The 19,106-nt window shown below is 42.3% G+C and overlaps 1 protein-coding gene across 1 annotated transcript in view; it reads right to left on the reverse strand.

The window, feature by feature from the left end:
* Window positions 1–19,106, reverse strand: part of CA10 (carbonic anhydrase 10 (inactive)) — a 364,325-nt gene that overhangs the window by 16,048 nt on the left and 329,171 nt on the right. Inside the window, exons 6-7 of the mRNA XM_088138547.1 lie at window positions 13,217–13,312; window positions 9,186–9,258 (exon numbers count right to left, since the gene is read on the reverse strand). Coding sequence (XP_087994673.1) covers window positions 9,186–9,258; window positions 13,217–13,312 — 169 coding nt within the window. The remainder of the gene's footprint in view (window positions 1–9,185; window positions 9,259–13,216; window positions 13,313–19,106) is intronic.

Here is a 19,106-nt window from a genome sequence, read left to right on the forward strand (position 1 = left end):
TTAAATGTTTTTAAGGTTCTGCATGAGGTTCTTAAACACTTCTCTCAGTAAATATTTTAAATTTATTTTTATCTCCAAATGTCCTTTTCCAAACATATTTTCTCTTGAAATACAAGGTTTAAAACATATTTGAACTAATAATTTTGAGCCTAGAAGTTGTTGAATGCACATTAATAAAAAGGTACAGATAAGATCAATTTACATGCCTAAAATGATAGTTCAAATCGAAAATAGTTTTGTAATCAAAATTTGGCTGCTTGGCAACTGGCATGTATTTTACGATGGTTGCAGCATCCTGGGGTCACATGATTGCCATTTGTGACCTTCCCAGCCAGCTTCCAACAAGCAAAATCAATGGGGAACTGCGTGATTAACTTCATGGCCACTGCAAAAAATGTCATAAAATTGGGTGCAGTTACATGATGCCTCGCTTAACGACCACACTGCTTAACAATGAATTTTCTGGTCTCTCTTCTGGTCATAAGTTGAGGACTACCTGTAATTGACTATACCTTTGCATATGTGTGTGTGTGTGTCCAGGGGGATGTTTGAATTGGAATCTCTATTAAAATAAAAAAAAAGTCCAATTTAAAAATCTATTTTGAAATTCCAAGAGAGCATCTGTTAGAATTTTCTGATTCATACTCAGTGCCATTTCTCTTGTGAATGCGATACTTTTAGAATTATTCTTCAGTTAGTGTGTCTCTTCCTGTATCACCTGCTTTATTGTAAACACAATTAAGTCAATGATAGTTCTTGATTTTCTCAGAGCTGAAGCTACGTAGTACCTGCACAAATGAGGTTCCTAAATATGAGTTTTTGAAAGACAGCTACTTAAGAGAAGTACGGAATTCCTCTTGATAGATGAAGCAAAACTAAATTCTCCCTGCAATGAAGCTATAATCTATCATCCACGACAGTTGCAAAGTTATTTTCCATAATTCTTTTTGTATTGCTTTTTTGCCTTGTCCAGCTTGTAATCAATACTTGTTATTACTGCAGAAGGTTACTTTTATGTACCAATACGGTTTTTGACAACTTTATTTTAACTATACTCTAATATTGATACTTTAATTTTGAGAACATGGCCACTAACCTTTGTAGCTTTTGGCTCATGCATTTTATACCTTCTTTTATCTTTTCATTAAGTCAGATGGAACATGAGACTTATATTTCTTCTGCACATCTCTGATGTATAGAAAAAGTGATTCTAAGTGCTTTTCTGCACTGTAATCTTAAGCTGCTTGACTCCTGTTCATAAACCAGCCAAAAACAAATCTGTTTCCGGATTTCAACTCCTTCCCCTACTTGGTCATGAAGATAGTCTGATGTTCTGTCCAAACTGGTGGCTTCCCCTGCTGCTTTACCCCTCCCACCAGTGCTAGGAAAGCAAGCTCCAATTTCACCTTTCCATCAATGAACTTGTTTAAAAAATATGTTCCACTGGGGTAATCATTGAGTAAGAGTTACTTTTGTAATTGTACTTATATTTGTTGCAAAATAAATTGTAAGCTTCTTCTTTTTCTTTTTGTTCTCTCTTTTTGTACTTTTTCTCACTTCTTTCTTCTTTTTTTCATTCTTGGCTCTTTTTACCCTTGATTAGTTTGTGTTAGTTTTTATGTTCTTTGTAAAACTTTTAATAAAATTTATATAAAAAAAATGTTCCACTGGTGAACTTGGTAACTTTCCTGCCCCTCCCACCCCAAAAACCCCAGAGATCCAAAGGCTGAGGTCTGCCCCTTCAGAATGGGGTAGTCAGTCCAGCAGCTGAGAAAAAAATGGCCAGGGAGGACAATGGCTAGTGAGTGGAGGGGAGGGTGTGTTCTGGCCACAGTGCAGATTAACCAGTGGGAGTGGAGGCATTTCTCTACAATAAAACGAAGCACAGCAGGCAAACTGGAGAATGTCACATGTGGTGGCACAAGTTGGAAGACACAACTTTTAACATATAGCAGGTAAAGATGGGTAGAAGTGCTCTTCCTGGTGGGTTGGGGGCAGGTAGAGGACAGCATTGTCCTGCCCTTGAGAAATGGTTATGGGCTATATTTGTGCTGGGACAATCTGGCAGTGGAGATCAGCCCTAAGCAAGTTTTGTAGACATCAATGGTCCTTCTGTGCACGTCAGTATCCAAAGGTTCACAAACCTAGGAGAACTAAAAATGCCTATTTGGTCTGAATATACTATATTTTTAAAATTTATATGCCACCTGACTCCCAGCGACTCTGGGTAGTTTACAAATTGTTAAAAATGTTTAAAAACAAAGAAACAACACAGAAAACACAAAATCAACACAACAAAAGAAAGATGGCAGAAAAAACAAACCCAGATGGGAACAAGAAAAAGAAGAAAGGGAGTGTCAGTCATCCTTGCCAAAGGCCTGGGCAAAGAGGCCTTTGAAATACCAGAGTGTTCAAATCTTGGGGGGAACTCATTCCAAAGGGCAGACACTGCTACAGAGAAGGTGAACCTGGAGCATGCCAAACCTGCCAGATTGGACCGGCCAGGGAGATACTACCAGGCAATCCTCAATAATCAGGCCCTATGCCATGTAGGGCTTTATAGGTAGTGACCAGCCACCTTGAATCGCACCTGGAAGCAAACTAGCAACCAGTGCAGCACAGGTGTTACATGGGCATACTGAGGCATGCCCATCACTGCCCTGTTGCTGCATTCTGGACCAGCTGACCACCTTCTGTGTCGTCTTCAAGGGCAGCCTCATGTAGAGAGCATTGCAGTAGTCAAGACTTGAGGTGACCAGGGCATGAGTGAAGCCCCCCCCCCCCAATCGAGGACAGGGCACAACAGATGAAGCTGGGCAAAGGCCTTCCTGGCCACCGCTGCCACCTGCTCATCAAACAGGATCTGTGAGTCCAGGAAGGTCCTCAAATTAACGAGAGTAGTGGCTTTGTGTGCATGTGTGGATGGTAACTCCTGGCCAGCCTAGTGAGAGCAGCTGGCATGGGGGGAGCTGATGGACACCTGATAAGGAGGCGGTGATCAGAGTTCCCTGTGGTGCTGAGAGCAATGGCTGAAGTGCCTAGGGACTTGGATACCCCCCTTGGTTAGACGGTTATTGAGTTTGGAGGGAAGATGTGGGGATCCCCAATTTTGGGAGCCAGGAGGCCTGGGTTGGGGGATGTTGAGGCCTTGGGGGGGGTCAGTGCATCTTGGTGGTGATGGGTATGGGGCAGTATGGCGGGAGACAGGGGGCGGGCTGTTCTCGGGAAACACAATCCTGGTGCCTTATACTGGGTTTTGTTCCAGCCCTCTGTACTCATCTGCATTACCTGGTCAGCAGGCCTACAGAGGCTGGGCTTTTGGCTGCTTCTACTTAATGCCAGGTTGGCCTGTAATAAGGCCTCCCTCATATATGACTTGATCACTGAGGAGAGGGCCAACCTGGCATGCATTACCGAGACCTGTCTGGGTCCAGAAGGGGGGGATCCCCCTATTAGAAATGTGCCCAGTTGGGTTTTGGGTGTGGCATCAGCTGAGACTCCAGGGCAGGGATGGGGGTGTGGTGGCTGTCATCCGGGAGTCTCATGGTTTTTAGGCATGTTGCTTCACAAGTTGCCGGATGTGAGACCCTGTCCCTTAAGTTAGTCTCTAGGGATCAGTTGGGACTGTTGCTACTGTACCAGCCTCCCTGCTGTGTAGCAATCTCCCTGCCTGAGCTCCTCAATTCCATCTCAGGGTTGGAAGTGGAGTTTCCCAGGCTTATGGTCCTGGGAGACTTCAATTTGCCTTCTCTTGGGGTGGAGTCTGAGGCTGCTCAGGAGTTCATGGCTACCATGACAGCCATGGGCCTGTCCCAGGTCATCCAGTGCCCAAAATGGGACACTGGTCACACACCTAATATGGTTTTCTTATTGGAGCAGTGACAATGTGATCTGGAATTGGGGGAATTTTCTGTGACCCCCCTGTCATGATCAGATCATTCCCTGGTGGCCATGGGATTCTCTGGTGCTACTCCTCACCGCAGGGAGGTGGGACCTATTTAACTGGTTTGTCCCCAGCTACTGATGGACCTGAATGGGTTCCAGAGGAAACTGGGGGTTATTTCTGGTGGTTTGCTGCATGGTCCTGCTGAGGCTTTGCTTATCAGCTGGAATAGGAGGGTGGCCGAAGCCTTGGATCAGATTGCACCCATGCAACCTCTCCCTACCTGTGGATCCCATCACTATCCGAGGTTCATAGAAATGCTGAGGGAGATGAAATGGGTTAAGAGACATCCTGAACACCGCTGGAGATCAATGAGGAGCAAACTCAACCAAACATGGGTTACGACTGCAATTAAGGCCTACCTCATGGTGATAAGGGTGGCGAAGCATCAATACCTCTCCGCCCTTATTGTGTCCACAGATAGCTGACCAGCTATCAATTCTGGGGGTACCTCAAAGAGGCTGACAGTACAGCATGGATCCAAGTGTAGATCACCTCCCTGGCTGCTTCCCTGACCCAGGAGAGACCCAGGTCTGGTAAATAGGTGGATGAGCTGACAGCATAGAAAGCCCTGTCCACTTCCTCAGAGTCACTGGCTTAAACTCACACTACCAGACCATGCCCCAGGCACCTCAGCTTGTCCTGCTCAGTCACTTTCCAAGGCAGAATGACTCTGAGCGATTTTATCTGCCAGATAGCCTGAATAATCTTCACAGTGGCCCAGCAGATGTTCCAGGGGGGCCTCCCTACCCCGTAGGGACTAGGTCACCCTAAACAGGACCTCTGGACAGCCATCAGCGGACACAATAAAGGTGAAGAAATATTGATATTTCACCACTTTTATCACCACAAGGTAATCCCTAATATGGACTCTTACTCATGTCTGGTCAGATTTACTTCAAGTCTTCTTCCAACATAAACCAAGGTGCATCCCAGGATTGGTGCACAGGGAGAGGCCACATAGGAGTGATACGACTTAAGGTCTCAGCCACTCACCCATTTCAGGTAGTGACTAGGGTCTTGGCCAAACTGCCCACTAGTTCCTCAAGGAAAACCCCAAGCTCACTCTGGAACCCTGCTGGGTCCATCAGTCATCTGGGGCAGGCTGATCAAATAGGCCCTGTCTCTCTGCAGGGAGGGGTGACACTAGTGAGCTAAAAAACAATCAGAGAGTGATCTGTCTATACCAGGAATGCCTCAGATTTAGTGAAAATTGAGATTTATGTGACAATATTGACAATACCAGATGAGTTTTGTGACTGCCCCCAATTAGATACACATTTCCCAATATTGGGAGATATACTAAATAAAAGTTACCGATATAGTTACTGGACTAAGAACATCCTTTAATAGGAACCTCAGAAAGTACCTTACACAATGTCTAACTACTAGTCCATCTAGAATTGTACAGACTGTCAGAATCTCTCAGACAGAACTTATTTTTTCTCCCTTACATATTCCAGAAAAGATATATCATGAAGTTGTACCAGAGATATTTTGTCAGATCTACTGCTTGATCAGAAAAGTGGCCCAGTATTTTCAAAGTTCACATGAGAAAGAATAAAAACATTTAGATATTGCAATCTAATATGGTTTTTGCCAGCATTATATAGATCCCTGGGAAAAGGGATATTTTTTTCCCATACTACAGGTAGTCCTTGCTGAACAATGGTAATTGCGACCAGAATTTCCATTGCTAAACAATGCGGTTGTAAAGTGTGATGTCACATGACCACATCACTTAGCAATGGCAATCCTGGCACTCCCTGTTGCCATCATTAAGTGAGGATTGTGGGTCATTAAGCAAGTCCCAGGCAGCTTGCAAGCAGGCCAGCAGGCAGGTAAGTGGCTGCTGCTGGGTGGAGGAGGGTATGCGGATGGCCGGTGAGGTGTGGCACAAGCGCAATGGGACTGGGGCTAAGTGTTGCCAGGCGGGGGGAATGAAAGTGACTTACCAAAACAACTTGCGACCTTCCCTGCTGGCTTCCCCATTGACTTTGCTTGTGAGAAGCCCGCAGAGAAGTTTGCAAATGGTGATAATTACCTTCACCTAATAGACAGAATCTCGCCAGACTAATTCTAATCCCCAACAACAGCAACTACAACCATGATGCCTGTAGGGAGCAGCCAGTCTCCTTCTCTTGACTTTCCCATCCTCTGGCTGGGGGCTGAGGAGCTGCTTTCCCTGGAAGCTCTCCTCCCTCTCCCGGCAATGTGACTGCGGGACGCTGTAGTTGTTGTAAGTGCAAGCTGGTTGCCAAGCACCCAGATCATGTCCACATGACTGCAGGGGTGCTGGGACAGCTGGAACTTTGAGGACCAGTTGTAAGTACCACTTGTTCAGTGCTGTTGTAACTTTGAATGGTTTCTGAACAAGTGGTCATTAAATGAGGACTACCTGTATGTGGTATTTGGGTCTTTCTATGTAATAAGAAACTATCATTAATTTGTTAACATGAGCAACTGTCAGGTTCAGCCCAAGAACAACAGCAAGACAGTCCAGAATCAGTTCAGCTCCTTTATTACCTTCACCTAATAGACAGAATCTCGCCAGACTAATTCTAATCCCCAACAACAGCAACTATAACCATGATGCCCTTAGGGAGGAGCCAGTCTCCTTCTCTTGACTTTCCTACCCTCCGGCTGGGGGCTGAGGAGGTGCTTTCCCTGAAAGCTCTCTTCCCCCTCCCGGCAACCTTGAAGCTCCATTCCAGAATCCTCCCTGCTCATGTCTTCCATCACAGCAACTGTGTAAATGTGTTGAGAAATATAAATGCAAATGCCTTGACACTTATTCAAGGGAGTTCTCATGTCATTCTTCTTGGAGAACAACTATATCAACCAGCAATTAATTCAACCAATGCATATTTCTTACATGCTGGATTCCCAAGCAAAAGAGTGGCACAACACGGTCTGCAGGAAGACTTGTCAGAATGCCTCTGATGACTATAGTGGAGAATTATCAGACATTTTTTACAGAGATGTTTTCTCGCCAATATACAGACAACAACAACTCTTACTATTACAATGACACAACAGCAAAAGGATGGAAATGGAAGATCAAATAGGAAAAGCAGAATGGAGAAGGTTTAAATCAAGGACGGGCAATGTTTTTACAGCAGAAGGATGCACTGTATTAAAATTTGGCTTCCATAGGGAATATGGCAATATCATTGGAGAGGTGGCACTATTTACAGGGTAGGTTCTATTTTCTTCAAAACTAAAAATGGTATGCTAAGCTTATCAGTCTTAATGCATCTATTTTGCTTCTTATTTCTGCAAAACTCCCCCAAATATTGTGCCACCAAACTGGGGAAGGACAGCCTTGTAGGAGTCAGCATGAGCCCTTCCTCCCCTTTGTTACTCCCCGCCCCCTGTGACTTTAAGACAGCAGGAGGAGCCCTGGACCACATCTGGGGCTCCAATTATAAAAGGAAAATGCTGTTAGCGCCTGAGTGATTGGGGTGGGGATTTTTGTTAGGTGAGAAAGCTGATGTTGCAGAGTAAAGAATAGCATGGCAGATGACTGATGGTGAAGGAGGAACGGACATGGATGCCACCAAACAACATCAGAAGAGCTGAAAGGGACAGCAAAGCTGAGCCGCTTCTCCATTTCAGCAGAGGTGATAAAGGCATCTACCTTCCACCCCCAAGTCAGACTGAAAGACCATGCAAAGCAAACACTTCAGCAGCAATTCAGAATAGCAGCTGATAGCAACTGAAGCCAACTATCTTCAAGGTGGCTAAATGGTGGCTAAAGACTGTGTTTGTAGCTCAGGGGACAAAGGAGACTCTTTCTAAGACTCTTTAGCATTTCACTGCACACATAGGCATAAATACATACATTGGAAGTATAGTATAGGTTTAGTGATATGAGTTCAGTGATAAGAAATACATTTGTTAAGCTTTTTGTATAATGAAAGCCTCCAGGGAAGATGACAACAACCTTTTTTGTTCATAGTCTGTATCATTTCCCTAAATAACCCTCTCACACACATATTATGATTTTGTCACTGGATTTCAGTAATGTAATTTAGGGGAGCTCTTAAACAGAATGTGGGAGTCCAGGCTTGACTTAAACACCTCTTGTCTGCTGCTTCTCCTTTCCAATGGCGTATTATTTTCCTGTTTTGCTATTTGGTATTAACTTGGCTTCTGGCCCCTGTTTGCTGCTCAACATCTAGTTCAGCCCTCTATCAGTTGACCATGAGAAAGAATAAACCCATTGATCGTAATGATTTGATTCCTACCATTTACCCATGGACTGACTTTACATGCTTTTATTCAGTCATGACATTAAACTCCACAGCACCAGCTAGCAGTTAATCCCCCGGTCAATTGTGCATTGTATGAAGATATAACTCTTTTTGCCCCTTCTCTCTGTGTAAGCTCAGTAAGATAAGCCACTGCTTGATAGAGGCACATAGGTTTTTTTCCCTCTATATCCTGGTTGATGATGTCTAACTTGAAGAACTAAGATTATGTGAATTACAAACAATGGCTAAAGAAGGGAAGAACTCAGTTCCAGAATCCTACAGTTTCAAATAGCAGCTGATAGCAACTGACATGATACGAAATAATGACACAAGACAAAGCAATAACCATAAATTGCCAATTTGGGTATTACAGCAAACTGTAGTTAGCAAATCCCAGGAGAAGAAGGAATTTATGCAACTAATGGAACATGGAATGCAGGAGCCCATTGTCCTGACTGACAAAGGATAATGGTGACATTTACATCTCAGGAAATGTCAGTGCCTGCATTTGACATCTCAGTTTACATGAACTGTATAATACAGAATGGTTGAAAACACTCAGAGCAATTATGAGTTTGCCACAAGTTAGAGCCTAAATAAGAACAGGGTAAATGGATTACTCATGCTTATGTGGTATCTGTAAGTTTTTAAAAAATACCTCCGTGATTATTTTTATTGCATATTTTACTAGGCTTTAATCATGTTTTAACTATTACCACTTTCAAATGCTTAGACCAAAAATCCTTATAAATATTAAGATATTTAAGTAAAATATATGTTTCATTAATTCTGTCCTCTACCACAAAACATTTGGAGATGCTTGAATTTCTCTTGTTAAAAACTCTGATTAATTGCCTTATAGAATAAGCATATATAGCAATTTTGAGAAATGCTTTTATCCACTTTTGCTTTTGGAATTAATCTGAGGTGTATATATTGAAAGATCGTCCCATTATCCACTGATGTGGTGTCAAAAAGAAACTTACTTTTATACGTTATTCTTGTTATGGTGTCTCTGTTAAGCATACGATTTAGAAATGGATTTGATGATTCAGATACCTGTGATGGAAAGAATTCATTGTCAAAAAGAAAAAAAAAGCAATAACCACAAACCTCTTATTTTTGGAAAATCTATTTACCAGGATGGGTGGGTAGGAGGAAGAGAATCAAGGGACAAATACAGAATTAGCAAAAAATGGTGACGTTGTGCAATCAGATGAGATGAGTACTGGTGGATAACTTTGGACAGTGCAGACTAAGAGAAAACAGAAAGGAAAGGGACCTGTACTCCGAAGGCTCTGGGTGTGAGCTGCATCAAGTTCTTGCCATTCTAGTTTTTGATTTTAACTGAAAACCTAATATTGGGGAAAAGGCATAATGTGACATGGCTATGCTGTGGATGAGGAATGCCTTTTAATCCACTCAGGCAAGACTGGTAATGAATCACGACTCTTGGCATCTATTTTGTGGGGATATGAGTAGGCTAGGCTGAAGGAGCGTGCTCCAGACTCATTAAAAGGCTCTCATGGAGGCAAAAATCTGGAGCAGAACCCTGTCTGCTCTGATGGTCACCACAGCTTGATGTAACATATTCTGCCTCAAATCACAGCATGCTGCATTCTCATCTATGCTGCAGTTATAGTGGGATAGACCGTGGATTCAAAACAATTTCTAGCTGTAGCATTTAGGAAGGGGGAGGAGGTTTGGCATCAACCTACCTTCCTGCCTAATCACAGTCAAGAACACCATTCTTCCAAAGCCAACATTCAGGAAAGACAATGACTGATATGGCCTTAAAATACTACCCCAGAAAGATAACGAAGCCCTTCCCCTCTTGCTTTGAGGCCAGGTATGAATCTGCTTCTTTGTGGCTTCTTCTGCTGCATTTTGAAATAGTTTCTCCCCCGTTCTCTGCTCTGATTTAGAACAACGCTTGGTCACATTTTCATGTGGTGGTGATGCTTCAAGGCAAGACAGAGTGAAGGTTCCAAAGTGGAATCTGACCACGAATTTTATATAAGAATTAGCTAGCGCTTGTCATGCTGACTCTTGGGCTTGGACTACATGACAGCCAAATATGCGATATAGTCTAGGAATAACTCAGAACAAAAATGTACTAAGAAAGTCTTCAGAATGCAATTCCCACCTGCGTTGTCCTTTCTCTATTCTTTTTTCCCCCTCTTTATTTTTATTATCCAAAGAGCAGGATGGAGGGGGGAGCATTTGGAATACATTCTGAAGTGTTCTGATAGTATGAAAAGAATAGACCTTTTTTATTGGATTAATTTCTGTTGTAGACCAGGGGCACTCAAACAGTGTGATACAAAGGCTGGTGTGGGTCTTCCGGGCTGTGTGGCCGTGTTCTGGAAGTTTTGTTTCCTAACGTTTCGCCAGCATCTGTGACCGGCATCTTCAGAGGACAGGAGCGCAGACAGGTCCTCTGTCCTCTGAAGATGCCGGTCACAGATGCTGGCGAAACGTTAGGAAACAAAACTTCCAGAACACGGCCACACAGCCTGGAAGGCCCACACCAGCCATCGTATTCCGGCCGTGAAAGCCTTCGACAACACAGTGTGATACAAAGTTTTTCTAAATCAAAGAAACAACCTCCTGAGATGTTAAATAAAAAAGGCAAATACAGATTTGTTTTTCAGCGTTCTGCCTATCCTGAGCATATCAGCTCATCACTTGGATATACAGGATCCTTTTAAGTGCTGAGAAACAATCTGATTGAAGAAAAGGTTGTGAAAAAACAATCTTTTTTAGCCCCATCCAATCAGTTAAAAATCGTAATCATGATTTGAGCACGGAGACATATATGCCAGCCCTGCTGCCCCCAGCCCTGAATAAGGAATGTGGTTCGGTGGTCACTGCAATCAGTGATCCTCTTGTGCAGTGAGGATTTGCGATCATGCAAAATGCAACAACCACCTTCAGCCAAATGCACTGTCTTTGTTCATAACATGCCTGTCAACATTGCTGGGTCAGAGCGTGTGCATATCCTTCTATTCTCTCCACAGTTACATTTTTAAAAAACATCTCAGCTAACTGCTGCAATGTGAGAGCTGAATTACCTTTTGGTTCCATTATTAGATCTGAAATTCTAGCTGCCTCTCATAAATAAAAACAGCAGCTCAGGGGAGGATTGGCTTAGATTTTCCTTCACCTATCACTTTTATAATGCATCTCTCCCCATATCTCTTCTTTGGCCAGGCACAACAATACCTTTCTTAGATCCCAAACTAGAAGCAAAATGGCCAGTTGGTGAAAAAAGCAGTTGGAGGGGAAAGATTAAGCTCTTTGGACACAACAAGGTGGCCAGACTCATGTCTTTGAAGGGTGTTACCCTTAAATGGGGATTTGAACAAAAAAACCCTTTGAAGCACCTCCTAAGCAGTGGAGTGCAGAAGCTGTGCCACTGGACTCGGCAACGGTAGGCTCCGTGTGTCTGCAGTGCAGGTACAGAGGCTACTGTTGGTAATGCAGATCAGCTCCAACTCTCCTCTTCACTGCGATGGAGTGACAGGCCTTCTTGAAGAAGATTGTCCTGAGATGCATCCCTATTAAACAATTTAACCGATTGCCACCTGCTCTGCATTGGTTTGGAAAATATGAGATAGCCCTGTATGTGTTGGGCAACATATTCTGAGGACTGGTGATACTGGAATACATCTGCTTCCAGGCTGAAGTTCTGCTTCCACTTCTTCCTTCATATCTCTGACTATCCTCAAAATGGGCACAGGAATGGAGTTCTACTGAAGAATCTCATGGATTCTCTCCTTTGTCCATTAAATAAAATAGGAAGAATGCTCATTTTTATTCTTTTTAGAGTTCAAAATCAGTTACTAAGGAAGGAACTTCCTTTAGACAAGAACGCCTTAGTAAATACTTGGTATAATGCAAATAATATGCTGATCCCTAAGGTAAAGAAAGGATGCTAAGCAGCATAAAAGAAAATCCATTTAAGAAATTACAGTTACATCTTTGTATGTGCAGAAAGATAAAAATATTGGATTTTTAAAAAACAATATTTCAAAATAAAACACACAAAATGTAAAGAGTTCTTAAAATGAGTCTCATACTTTTCTTGACTGTGACCCCAATTTTTATTCTCTAATTGATTTTTTAAAAAATGCACATGTTTAGATATTTATATTTCACTTTATTTTAAAATTCCGAAAGGTGCTATAAGACAGCTCCAGCATTTCTGAGTGCTGAAGATGTGTTGGTGATGTGCAGATGCTGTACAAATGAGGAGGTTCCCACCAAAGCTAGTTTTTCCTCCAGCGCCAAGTGAAGTGTACCAAAAATGTACAAATCCAGTTTTTCAGAACTTATCCAAGGATATAGAAAGGAACATGCAGAAAGAAAGGCTTTCCAAATATTATGTCTGCCTTTACCCTAAATGTATGTAAATTGTTTAGTACAGTGGACATTGGATAGCTCACTGGGGAGTGGTGGCCCTCTCCTTTCTGCAAAAAAATCTAGGTCACAATCCATTCTAGAAGCATAAAGCATGGAGGGAACAGAAAAGCATGGGAATGGGATAAATGAAAAGGCTCTAAAAAGACCAGAGATGTTTTCTGAGCATCTGCAGAAGAGCATCATCATCATCATCATCATCATCATCATCATCATCATCATCATCATCTAAAATATTCATGTGCTTTCAAGAAGATGGAAATGGATTTGTATAATGTTTGTATCTCACTCCAAAGTGAGATGACTTCTTTGCATCCTAAAGTATGACAGTGCGATCCCCAAACAACCGGCCATTTTTTAATGTAGGCAGTCATTAAAGTTGCCTTCCCCATTGTCCACACTTCTGTAAATAGCCCACAGAATTACAATTCCCTTGCTGGATGGGGATTCTGGAAGTCGTAATACCAACACATCTGGAGTATCGACTGAAAAGGGCTGCATTTAGACTTACTGGACTTATGCACCAATGCTCTTACTTTCTTAAAATCACCCAACAGAATGTAATTCAACATTTATGAAATGTTACTATACTTACTTTCATAAATATAGAAACTACCACCAAGCCATTGGGACTTTTTGCAGCTTCTGTGACATTTGTATATAACTCATGGTTATAGTGGATTAGTTGAACCTAAGGACAGAGGGGAAAATGAAGAGTAAATACTGGAGAATCAAACCCGCTCTTCTGTCACAAAGCAACAAGCACGCTCGTTATAAGGGCAGCCCTATTTACAATATGCTTTCCATCAAGCTTGTATATTTTATGGTAATTTATTACTATTGCTTTGCTGCCCGCCTAATTTTTATAATCACGGAGGTCATCTGGCTTGCATAGCAGTGCATCAGTTGTTCCTCTTCTCAATTGTCAATGAATTTAGCACATTAAGATGCTGAATGCACTTCAGAAGTTAGGGCTGTTCTGCTGCAAAAGCACTCATATAATCCAGCAATATGTCCTTCCTTCCTTCCTTCCTTCCTTCCTTCCTTCCTTCCTTCCTTCCTTCCTTCCTTCCTTCCTTCCTTCCTTCCTTCCTCCCTCCCTCCCTCCCTCCCTCCCTCCCTCCCTCCTTTTTTCTTTAGCATCCCAAGTCCACCCAGGGATCCTTGGAGGTAGATCCTTTGTACATTTGTGAGACAAAGGAAATGGCAATGCCAGCCATAAGCATTTAAAATCACACATTGTGAAGGTTCACACAAGGCAACCCTTAGCCTCCAAAGCAAGACCCAAATAAATGCCCAAATGGTATTTTGACTCTGTGGGTCACAAAAGTTGCAAGCTTTATACAAACCCAGTTATTATTCAGGGAATAGTGTTTAACTGTTTATATATTTTTGGTATCTACTCTTTGTGTACACACACACACCCTGTATCTATCTGTCCTTCCTTCCCCACACCCATGATCTCCTAACAAAAGAAACCTGTATATGCAGAAAGATATACCCCTCCCTTGCAAATATCCTAAACTGAGACCTGCCTTCCCACCTTGCAAGTTTACAACACTGACAAGTTTTGCTCTGGAATATAATATCATTGTTCTAATGATGAAAAAAGTGCTGAAGCTGATCTATCCTGTGTTCCTGGATGTTGTTAGAAATATTTTTCTCTCCTCTTCTGCAGTACTGGCTTTAAATCTAGGCTATGCAAATTAAATTCTCATGATAACCGCTGCATTTTGGACAAACATTTTTTTAAAAATGTATGCTGCTAAAAGTGTGGATGATGGAGGAGAAAAATACCAATCTTTTCCCCAGGAATTATAATCCATTTATTCTTCCTGTTAGCATTTTTCACACAGCCTCTGCTTATGTTTCCCTCCCAACATTTTTTAGATTTTTAAAACCACTGTTTATTTTGTAAATCAAGTTCCTCACTGTAAGTCTGATGGAATGGTGATCTTAGGTCAATTTGAAGGAGGCAGCAGAAGGCAGTGGAAACACCATGTTTGGTCTTAGATTGACCTTTGCTTGTTGCTGGGAAAGAGTTGAGGCAGATCAGGTGCCAGCGTTGCTCATCCCTCTTCCTGTTGAAGACTCTTTGTCTTATCTGTCAGGTGCAGTAACCCCCCCAAAACTGAGGGTCAGTTGTGTGTGCAATGGGAATAGATAGATAACAACAAAATCATATTCCTCCCCAGCAACACCAAGAGTGCCCACCTGTTCGGGAGTGTTTTAATTGTACTCACCAATGAGATTGTAATTTACATAATTTCCTGATTGTAACTGTTTAAAATCTGATGCCTTAGGCGAGCCTGCATACTTGCTTTGGAAACAGATTCCCAAGTGCCCTTTTTCTGTACAGAATAAAGTTATAAAAAAGATTGCGGTGTCCTTGGTGCTCTCTGAGTTTGATTGTTTTCTTGCAGATGTTTTGTTACCTGACTAGGTAACATGAAGATGTTGAACATGAAGAACATGAAGATGTTACCTAGTTGGGTAATGAAATGTCTGCAAGAAAACCACTAAGCTCAGAGAACCCCAAGGATTCCACAGTTCAACCCTGAGCTACAGACATTCTCTTCTATTATAAAAAAGATTTCCATGTCTTGTGTGCTCAATCGACATTGTGTGTCAGGCAATGAGCCCAAGGTTTGGGACAACAGTTTTCTGGCAACCTAGATGGGACCTGCCTAACAGCTTTGCCTGGCTCTTGGTTCTGATTGTGGAGGGTGGGGGAATCAACGTTGGTGGTCGGTGCACATTGGACCTATTGTTCTGGGATTGCTGGTCTTGATTCCCGCCCCAAGTCTCAATGGTGCAACACCAACCTTGGAAATCTCTGAAAAGAAAACTGTGCCTGGTGGTTTGGTGTAGGGCTCACCAAAATCCCAGCGCCTTTGACTGCGTCGGAGGAGTGAGTATCCTTGATTGGATAAAATTTTCATTAGTAAGTCCACCCTAGTCCTTGACAGGGTATCAAGGTTGGGATAGAGCTCACAGATACCATAAAAAGGGAAGTCTGGAGGGGCTGGACTCCACTTAAATGGTTCAGTTGAATGGTGTGTGTTTGAAATCCCTGTGTTCAAAACCCGACTGCTGACCAGGACTGTGAATTGAATTCACCTCAGTTGCACCTAATCCAGGTGAAATATTCCTGGGGTAGAAAGGAAGGGGGGCTTGTGAGACTCATGTGTCTCAGCAGGTTGCAAAAGAGTGTGACTATAAACTGAAACCAGTAACTGGGAAATATTACATCTTGGGCAGAGATGGGTAGCAAACAAAATGGGGTCAGGACCAAGCAAGGATCAGAAGGGGGACACCCTTGGGATGTGTGTTATTAAACTTTAGGGAACTGGGAGGCGGTGACCCCTTAACCAAAAGCCAGTTAATATGTTTGTGTGAAAATGCCTGGTGGTATGAGTTAGAGGATGGATGTAGGTGGCCACCTGGAGGATCCATACTGCAGTTAATGTTATTTTGTAGAAGGATGGAAAATGGGAGGAACATATGTATGCTGAGATGTTTATGTCTATGTGGAAGAATAAGTCAAGGATGAAAAAATGTAAATTATTAGCTCCAGTTTTGATAGTTAAAGAGAAGGAAACTAAGCCAAAAATTTTGCAGGGAGTTTGAAATCCAGCTGAAGATGATGTGGTTCTTCTGCCATATGCACCACCAAGCCCTGTAAACCCTTTGCCACCACTCCCCCCCCCCCCGACTGCAAAATTTACAATGTGATGATCGGGTGCTTAACTTGCTACCACCTGCATAGGTTATGCCCTCATGGTTAGAGAATGATGGCACCCAGACTCAAAACTGCTCAATGGAGTTGTCTCCTCTAGATCTGAGGCAGGAAAGGGCCAGACCAGGAGATTTTAAAGGGATGATGCTCCTTAGACAAGCACCCTGCCTAATGAACAACTGGCACTAGGACAAGCACCACAAATTATGTTTGTCCATTACCCATTCTCTACTGTAGATTTACATAATTGGAAAAATAATGTACCATCTTATAGGGAGGATCCTGATAGAATGCATTCTTTGTTTAACTCTATTTTTAAAACACACCAGTCAAATTGGGCTGATTGTGTGAGTTTAGGACAACAAGTCCTTTAGGGAAAGGGCTTAGTCCAACATAATAATATCCTCAAAATGGGCACAGGAATGGAGTTCTACTGAAGAATCTCATGGATTTGCTCCTTTGTCCATTAAATAAAATAGGAAGAATGCTAATTTTTATTCTTTTTGGAGTTCAAAATCAGTTACCAAGGAAGGAACTTCCTTTAGATAGAACAGCTTAGTAAATACTTCGTATAACACAAACAATATGCTGATCCTTAAGGTAAGTCTGGATCCAAAAATGACTCAAGCAGTGGGTGGGCGTCAGGACCCCTTTTATCCCCAAAAGTTCTTGCTTTGTTGATTAGCTGGGATTAGGTTTTTTTCCATGTCCTCAGGCCCAACTTCTTTTGTCTGGTTCAGGTCCTTTGTTTCCTTAACAACTTGCTTCCTTCTTATCTACCTTCCCGAAGGGATCTCATAGACAAGATTCCTGGCTTTTTGTCCTCTGCTTACATGCCCGCTCCATCTTTAGGTTATGACAACTTCAGCCTAGTCTTACACAGCATAACCACTATACTATGTATGGTTGTTTGAAACCATTTGAGATTCAGTATCGCTGTTCCCCTTCAGAAAGTACAAGAACTTATCACACATACATCAGCATACTGCAAACACTAAACAAACTTAGTTAATACACTAGTAAGAGGCTGAGACATTAAAAGCACTTGGAAACTAGTTCTCCTCTGAATCCCTACTAAATGGTAGAGATCCCAAGTCCTTCAAAGCTGTGTCTGTATATAGCAGTGTTGTCCAAGCTTGGCCACTTTAAGATGAGTGAACTTCAACTCCCAGAATTCCCCAGCCAGCATGGCTGGCTGGGGAATTCTGGGAGTTGAAGTCCACTCATCTTAAAGTGGCCAAGTTTGGACAACACTGCTATATAGCTACTGAGTCTAGAGCTAAAACTCTCAAGATGAAATGGCAAGAAGACGCGTGTGAGTCACTCCTCCCCTATACTTCTGTGCCCTGTAACCTCTCAAAAATCCATCTGAGTGGCCATTTCCCCTGCAACAAGAAAGGGAAGGTGTGAGCTTAACATTTCAGCAAAAGGGTGAAAAATAGCTCTCACTTGCCTTCAAGAATTCAGTGCCAAAGGCTATCTACAATGTTTGTAAAAGAAGGAAATAAAATTAGGAAGGTTGTTATCTCCTACTGGCCTTGAACTGCAACAGGGAAGACTTTTTGCCTCAAGGTGTTGAATAAGCACTGATAAATGTACAGAAAAGGCACATTCATATAGCAGATTGTACATTGTTCAGGTCCTTTAGTGTAGCCATGAAAGCAGCAAGGATCTTCTTTCGTTGGTTTTAATGTACAAAGTCACACAACTACACATCCTGTTAGTCATGGACATCACTGTATTCATTATATGGTGTCTAACCTATCAAATTATTTCCTTAATAAAACAATCATGGGGAATAGGAGGGATGTTGCGATAGACCTGAAGAATGTAATCCATCCGCTATTGCAGAGGAATGGATGTGTCAAAACATCTGGTCAACTTGACATGCAAGCACCTGAACCAGCTGTTTGGCATGGCCCTATTTTTACTATGACATAAAGCAGCAGATTGGTCATGTACCAGGTAATCTTGAGAGATGCACCGCAGCTGCTTGGGGAGCCTAATGGCTTGCAACTGGAGAAGGATAATGGAATAAAGAAAGCTGACAAGGGTAAAATGGCTGTCATGATAATGTCTTAATTTTGCTTTATTTTTCTCCTCTGTCAGTATATAAACAGCCACTTAATCTTTTTTACCTTTGTCACAGTGGGCCTAAAGCCAACAAACAAACTAAAAACTAAACTGGACAGAAGTACACATATCAAAGGCAATGAAATCATGTGCAGTGTTCTGATAGCAATGCTGGAGGAAGCAGAATCATGATTATTACTGGTGCTCTTGTGAAGAATTAATGACATTTTTCATTAAATGGTGAGGAAGGGTTATAGTCTCATTAGCCACCCATTTCGGATTTTACTGAATGCTTCTAACACCTTAATTCTTTAGAAGACTGCCCCTGTTGGCATTTTGGGGCAGTTTATCCAAGTCTGGGGTTTTTGTTGTTGTTGTACCTACAGGCCAGAAGTCAGGAGTTCATAAGTCCAAGGAGGAAGAAATCATGAGTCCTGGTCTAGATGTTTCTTGGCTATCAGTTAGAGGTATATCAGTTAGAGATAGAGTTAGAGATAGCATGGACGCTGATGGAGGAAAAAAAAACACCCCTCTGAAATAAAAAACTCGTAATGATAGGGCTGCTATATCTGGCTAACAAAAGTCCAAAATCTGGCTAGATGGTAGTAAAGAGTTAGAGTTCTCTCTATATTGTGTTGCTGTCTAACAGTTATTTGGATTTTTGTAGCCCAGA

This window comes from Python bivittatus, unplaced genomic scaffold, assembly GCF_059951505.1.
Source record: "Python bivittatus isolate LINGU-HERP-01145 unplaced genomic scaffold, Pbiv_v1 ctg000220_np1212, whole genome shotgun sequence".
In the NCBI taxonomy this organism is placed as follows: domain Eukaryota; kingdom Metazoa; phylum Chordata; class Lepidosauria; order Squamata; family Pythonidae; genus Python; species Python bivittatus.